This window comes from Engraulis encrasicolus, chromosome 3 (assembly GCF_034702125.1).
Source record: "Engraulis encrasicolus isolate BLACKSEA-1 chromosome 3, IST_EnEncr_1.0, whole genome shotgun sequence".
Taxonomy (NCBI): Eukaryota; Metazoa; Chordata; class Actinopteri; order Clupeiformes; family Engraulidae; genus Engraulis; species Engraulis encrasicolus.
The window spans coordinates 5,025,636-5,033,135 of NC_085859.1; the positions used below are offsets into that span (position 1 = coordinate 5,025,636).

General features: G+C 45.0%; 1 protein-coding gene across 1 annotated transcript in view; it reads left to right on the forward strand.

The window, feature by feature from the left end:
• snrnp200 (small nuclear ribonucleoprotein 200 (U5)) overlaps positions 1–7,500 on the forward strand; it is a 57,940-nt gene that overhangs the window by 34,884 nt on the left and 15,556 nt on the right. The window contains exons 28-31 of the mRNA XM_063194653.1: positions 129–318; positions 795–968; positions 4,446–4,606; positions 6,598–6,697. Coding sequence (XP_063050723.1) covers positions 129–318; positions 795–968; positions 4,446–4,606; positions 6,598–6,697 — 625 coding nt within the window. The remainder of the gene's footprint in view (positions 1–128; positions 319–794; positions 969–4,445; positions 4,607–6,597; positions 6,698–7,500) is intronic.

The following is a 7,500-nucleotide window of genomic DNA, read 5'->3' on the forward strand; positions in this document are numbered from 1 at the left end:
GAATGTTGTGATAGAATGCCACTGTGTGTGTTGTCGTGGTTGCAGGTGCACGGCTCGTCGGAGGCCTTCTGGATCCTGGTGTAGAATGTTGTGATAGAATGCCACTGTGTGTGTTGTCGTGGTTGCAGGTGCATGGCTCGTCGGAGGCCTTCTGGATCCTGGTGGAGGATGTGGACAGCGAGGTGGTGCTGCATCACGAGTACTTCCTGCTCAAGGCCAAGTACGCGCAGGACGAACACCTCGTCACCTTCTTCGTGCCCGTCTTCGAACCCCTGCCACCGCAGTACTTCATACGAGTCGTGTCTGACCGCTGGCTCTGTGAGTCTCCCTTCTCTCTCTCATCTGTCTATCTATCCATCTCTCTCTCCTCCTCTCTATCTCTCTCTCTCTCTCTCTCTCTCTCTCTCTCTGTCTCACGCTCTGTCTGTTGGTCTCTCTATCTCTCTCTCTCTCTCTATCTCTCTCTCTCTCTTCTCTCTCTGCATGTCTGTCCGTCTCTGTGTCTGTTGATCTCTTTCTCTGGGTGTGTTTTACATAAGCACATTCCCAAATACATTGTTGGCTGCTAAGCTGTATGATCTTGTCTATGGAACTGTTTTGCAATGCATGTTGTTAATATCCTGTGTGTGTGTGTGTGTGTATGCTCACGTGTGTGTGTGTGTGTGTGTATGTGCGTGTGCGTGTGCGTGTGTGTGTGTGTGTGTGTTTGTGTGTGTGTGTGTGTATGCTCACGTGTGTGTGTGTGTGTGTGTATGTGCGTGTGCGTGTGCGTGTGTGTGTGTTTTCCTCCTCAGCGTGTGAGACTCAGCTCCCGGTGTCGTTCCGCCACCTCCTGCTGCCAGAGAAGTACCCGCCCCCCACCGAGCTGCTGGACCTCCAGCCCCTCCCCGTCTCCGCCCTGCGGAACGCCGCCTTTGAGAGCCTGTACAGCCACAAGTTCCCCTTCTTCAACCCCATACAGACACAAGGTACACACACACACACACACACACACACACACACACCAACGCCGCCTTCGAGAGCCTCTACTCACACAAGTTCCCCTTCTTCAACCCCATACAGACACAAGATATAGACACACACACACACACACACACACACACGCGCACGCACGCACGCACGCACGCACGCACGCACGCACGCACACACACACACACCAACACCGCCTTCGAGAGCCTCTACTCACACAAGTTCCCCTTCTTCAACCCCATACAGACACAAGGTACGCACACACACAGGCACACGCACACACACACACACACACACACACAGACACACACACACACACACACACACACACACACACACACACACACACACACACACACACACACACACACACACACACACACACACACACACACGCCAACGCCGCCTTCGAGAGCCTCTACTCACACAAGTTCCCCTTCTTCAACCCCATACAGACACAAGGTACACACACACACACACACACACAGACACACACACACACACACCAACGCCGCCTTCGAGAGCCTCTACTCACACAAGTTCCCCTTCTTCAACCCCATACAGACACAAGGTACACACACACACACACACACACACACACACACACACACACACGCACGCACACACACACACTAGGGATGCAAATGATTAATCGACTTTAGATTAGTTGTCGAGCAAGAGGTTGCTCGATTAAAATGTATTAATCGCGATTAACCGCTAGAGGGCGCTAGAGACTGTTGAGTGGTTCTCTAGTCCTACTCAAATCCATGGTGCGCAGATTTTATCTATTAAATCGTCATTGCAACTTCTAGAGTTCTTGTGGGTCTTTTGGAGATGTGTACTTGAATCTGTGATTATGCCCAGTCCAATGGTGTAAGTTGTTACTGCTTGAATTATGAGAAAAACGATCTTTCAAGACAGGCACATGTCACTGCAAGCAGCATTTTACTGTAGGGTTAAGCTTGCTAGGTTAGCTTAGCGTGCTAACTAGCGAAATCACAAACGTAGTCATTTCAAATTGTGAGCTGTAATTTTAATCACTACACCCTGTCAGATATCAAGACTAGTATTAGCTGAACTGGGCATGAATATATATGACCATGCATGAAGAGGAGCACCATCTCTTCAATTTCAGGTGAATCCATGTTAGCTGTAAGTGTTGTTGTCATAGCTCCATTCATTCTCAATGGAGCCTGTTAGCTTATTAGCTCTCCTTACAGACACAGGAAATAACTTTTTTTTTTTGTTCAGAAACGAACTTTGTTGACATTACTATCCATTATGGACAACAACACACTACCCAACATATGGCATTTCTTTATTTTGAAGCGTATTAAAATGCTTGTGGTTGGATGACACATATGCAGACAAGTCCTGAGTCTAGGAGTGCGCGGTATGGACGGTATACTATCGTGCAAGGTATTTTTTCCCCCAAGGTATGGATTTTGTCCATACCGCTCTACCGCCATAGCGCATTGCGTCCTACAGATGGCAGTAATAGACAACGTTTTGAAAATCCACCGACTGACTGTCTCTTGTCGTAGTAGCAAAAGAATATGTGGTTGTAGAACAGAAGCACAATTTCATTTAAGCTTTAAGTGTAAAATGTATAGTTAGTGTAGTGAACTATTGTTTTAAACTGTATGTGATTTCGATTCTGGTCTCCACAATTTAATGTACAGTGGTGTGAAAAGCAAGTTAGCAAGCTAACAACCCAAGTCATTCATGTCAATGCTGGTGTCTGACAACAGAAATGTGCTAAATCTATGTGCTGGTTGCCTTACATTTGAGCCAGCCTTACTGTATGTTACTGTGTCCAGGTGAGATAATATCATTCACGATATCTGGCTGGGTGTTAGTAACTTAGATGACTGTTCACTGTTTAAAATGTGATTTAGCGATTTCGCTAACGTTAGCACGCTAACCGCTGCTGCAGTGATAGCTGCCATTTAAATGCATTAGTTCTACAATGCATTGCTAGCTGCCTCATGTAAAAGTTCGTTTTTTTAAACATTAACAATAACAACTGAACCATTAGGCTTGGCATAATCACAGATGCAAGCACACATTTCCAAATTACCCCCAGTAACTCCAGAAATAGAAAAAAGGTCAAATGAACGATTTATTGGATAAAATCCATGTTCAGTTTGACACCCCTCCCTTCCCTAGTTTAACCCCTTCTAGACTTGGTGAAATTGACAGTGTTGTAGCCAGAGAGAGTAGAGAGAACTTAAAGAATCTCTGCCTATTGCATTGCATTGCATTGCATTGCAAAATGCATTTTACATAGTTTTTGTTTGTTTTCAAAGATTTGAATAGCAAGAATTCACACACATTAAAAAAATGCAAATGTAAAAGTAAAAAAAAAAAGGTGTTTTGTACATTTTGCGACGGAATGCTTAAATTTTACACAAATGTAAAATACTGTGATATATACCGTGATATATACCGTGGCTAAAATTTTACCGAGGTATACATTTTTGGCCATACCGCCCACCCCTACCTGAGTCTGATCACGTTTCACTCAACGTTGTCTGTCATATAGGCAAGACGACAGAGGGGGGCATGGGTCTACTAGTTCACTCCTGGGTGAAAGCAATGCCTCCCCAAAGGTGGTGGAGATGCCATAGAAAACAGCTTTCTTTTCCTAATGCATGATTATAATTATATTATAATAATAGAATATAACATCATACAATAAAATACAATATGGGCTTAATGATCATAATATAATTCTCATAATATAATTTAATATAACAGTATACCTTTTGAACTCTGTGTTTTAACTATTTAGCTGATATTTTAAAAGGCTCTATGAAATTCAGGTGAAAAACGCCGCTTATCAATTAATCGAAAGTCGATCGATAAGATTATCAACTAATGAATTAATCGATAATTTGCATCCCTAACACACACACACACACACACACAGCCATGCCGCCTTCGAGAGTCTGTACAGCCACAAGTTCCCCTTCTTCAACCCTATACAGACATAAGGCACGCACGCACGCACGCACGCACACACACACACACACACACACACACACACACACACACACACACACCAACGCCGCCTTCGAGAGCCTGTACAGCCACAAGTTCCCCTTCTTCAACCCCATACAGACACAAGGTACACACACACACACACACACACACACACACACACACACACACACACACACACACACACACACACACAATAATTCCCTTTCATGAAGCCCCATACAGATGTATGTGCACAAGCTTAGTTTGGCACTAGTTTGTTTTGATTCAATTCAATTATTGTTTTGCATTTTTACAATGTTATCTGTTGTGTTCAGCAGTGGTGATAATATTTGTTTCTCTTCTGATGTGTGTGTGTGTGTGTGTGTGTGTGTGTGTGTGTGTGTGTGTGTGTGTGTGTGTGTGTGTGTGTGTGTGTGTGTGTGTGTGTGTGTGTGTGTGCGCGCGTGTGTGTGTGTGTGTGTGTATTGCAGTGTTCAACGCGGTGTACAACAGTGATGACAATGTGTTTGTTGGCGCCCCCACGGGTAGTGGCAAGACCATCTGTGCCGAGTTCGCCATCTTGAGGATGCTGCTGCACAACGCAGAGGGCAGATGTGTTTACATCACACCCATGGAGGCCCTCGCAGAACAGGTACACACACACACACACACACACACACACACACACACACACACACACACACACACACACACACACACACACACACACACACACACACACACACACACACACACACACACCGCAGAGGGCAGATGTGTTTACATCACACCCATGGAGGCCCTCGCAGAACAGGTGACACACACACACCACACACACACACACACACACACACACACTGAGTAAGGGCGCGATCAGACCGGACGCAGGTTTCTGCCTGTAATCCACTATGTGCGTCCAGCTGCTTATCAGCGGTCTCCACACCAATGCGGCGACCAGGCAGCGTAACGGCTGAGCTGTCACTCGCAACGTAGCCTTAAAGGGTGGTTTATGCCTCGAGATCAGCGTCCCTGCGTCATGATGCAGTGAGTCGCGCAGTTAACGGAGTGAAGCCCCCCCCCCCCATCACGCAGGTACTCTGGGGCACCTCCCCAAAATTGTGTCTCGACGCAGGGAGTGATGCAGACAGCGACGGCGTGAAGGGCGAAAATAGGTCTCTGATTGGTCCTCTCGACCAGCCTGCTCTGTCCTCGAGTCGAGAACAAGCTACTTCCTTGTTCTAACCTTCGTCGGTCTACGGACTGTGAGCTCTTCATTAAATAAGTTGCCCGTGCTTTGTAGTTTCATTTATTTACACGAACCAAAGACAACACGTGCGCTTGCAAGTTAGGACGCTGAAGTTATTTGGACATTTGAACAGTGTTTCCAAGGTCGAGGAAGCATTCCGCTTCGTCCTCGACAAATGAGCCACTTCTTTGTTCTAAACTACCACGGTGGCTGCCAGTGCGATCAAACATGTACGTGATATAAAGATTGAATGTTTCATTTTCATTGTCGTCGAGTCTGTGTAGCTAAAATACAACCGACACGTCTAGGTTACTCTTTGTATTGAAGGCAGTTTGAGCGTGGAATGGCATCGCGCAGACCGTGCTTCAAAACAGGGCATAAATCAAAATTAACTGCATCATGGCTGCGACAAGCTCACTCTGTGGCACTGGCAGGAAGCATAACCCGCCCTTAACCGCACAAATAGACCAGGCGCGATGCGATTCAAGCGACAGAGTGCAGCAGCAAGCGATATGAGCGATCGAAGAGACTAGAGTATGTCCGTACAGGCAGAAGGCAAAGCATTCAAACATCCTATTGGCTGTGGTTACTGACCTCTCTACAGTCATTGGCTGTCGCGACTGGTCGCCGAACCGCGTCATAGAAAGTTGACTGACGCTCTCGTCATGCGAATAGTCTCCAGAATCGCTTTTGTCGCGCGACTCAATACAAAGTCAATTACTTCCGTCGCTCGCCTCGCTCTTGTCGCGGTATGTGTGTTTTTGCGGTAATCGATGGTGTCGCGTCATTAAATGTTGTGAACTTTTAGTAGAGAAAGTGCGCTCAACTCCGAAAAGTTTCTTACAAGGTCTTTGGGTGCGAGCAAACAGCAAAGTTCATGTATAGTAAAAAAGCCACACTCCCGGATCAATTTCTTGCAGTTTTAATACTGGGTTAGCATGGCAGACAGACAGACGTTTCGGCCTAAGCCTTCTTCAGCGTCTTTACAGAGGATGTAAAGACGCTGAAGAAGGCTTAGGCCGAAACGTCTGTCTGTCTGCCATGCTAACCCAGTATTAAAACTGCAAGAAATTGATCCGGGAGTGTGGCTTTTTTACTATACATTAAATGTTGTGAAAGCGTACACAACATGCTTTGTCCATTCATCTATGTAGAATTGATTGAAGACGAGCTCCTCTCTTGCTCTCCAAACGTTGGCTAGGCCTAGTGAATCTGATATCTGGTCTCCTATCCTGGCGCGGTGAGGCGGAGAATCCGCAATCCGCCTTGCGCTGGTGATCCTGACTGTGTGTGTGTGTGTGTGTGTGTGTGTGTGTGTGTGTGTGTGTGTGTGTGTGTGTGTGTGTGTGTGTGTGTGTGTGTGTGTGTGCGTGCGCGTGCGCGTGCGCGTTCTGCAGGTGTTTGCTGATTGGCAGGCCAAGTTCTCTGAGCCGCTGAGTAAGAAAGTGGTGATCCTGACTGGAGAGACCAGCACAGACCTCAAGCTGCTGGGGAAAGGTACACACACACGCACGCACGCACGCACGCACGCACGCACGCACGCACGCACGCACGCACGCACGCACGCACACACACACACACAATATAGGAATAGTAGGAGACCAGCACAGACCTCAAGCTGCTGGGGAAAGGTACACACACACACACACACACACACACACTTATTATTAATATAATATAATATAATATAATGTAATATAATATAATATAATATAATATAATATAATATAATATAATATAATATAATATAATATATAATGTAATGTAATGTAATGTAATATGTAATGTAATATGTAATGTAATATAATGTAATGTAATGTAATATATAATATAATATAATATAATATAATATAATATAATATAATATAATATAATAGAAAGAGTAGTAGGCTAGTGCTGCTCTAAAGGTGCTGTGGAAAGGTGTGTGTCCATTACAGAAAAGCTCACACACACACACACCAGATTACTTTATTTACAGAAAAGCTCACACACACACACACCAGATTATGTTATTACATCATGGGGCCGTGTGAAAACAGCACGAATAACAAGAGAATATACATATATAAAATATGACATAGTAGGAGATGAAGTAAAATTAAAGGGGCACTGTGTGAGATTTTTAGTTATTTATTTCCAGAATTCATGCTGCCCATTCACTAATGTTACCTTTTTCATGAATATTTACCACCACCATCAAATTTTAAGTATTCATTATGACTGGAAAAATTGCACTTTTCATACATGAAAAAGGGGATCTTCTCCATGGTCCGCCATTTTGAATTTCCCAAAATAGCCAT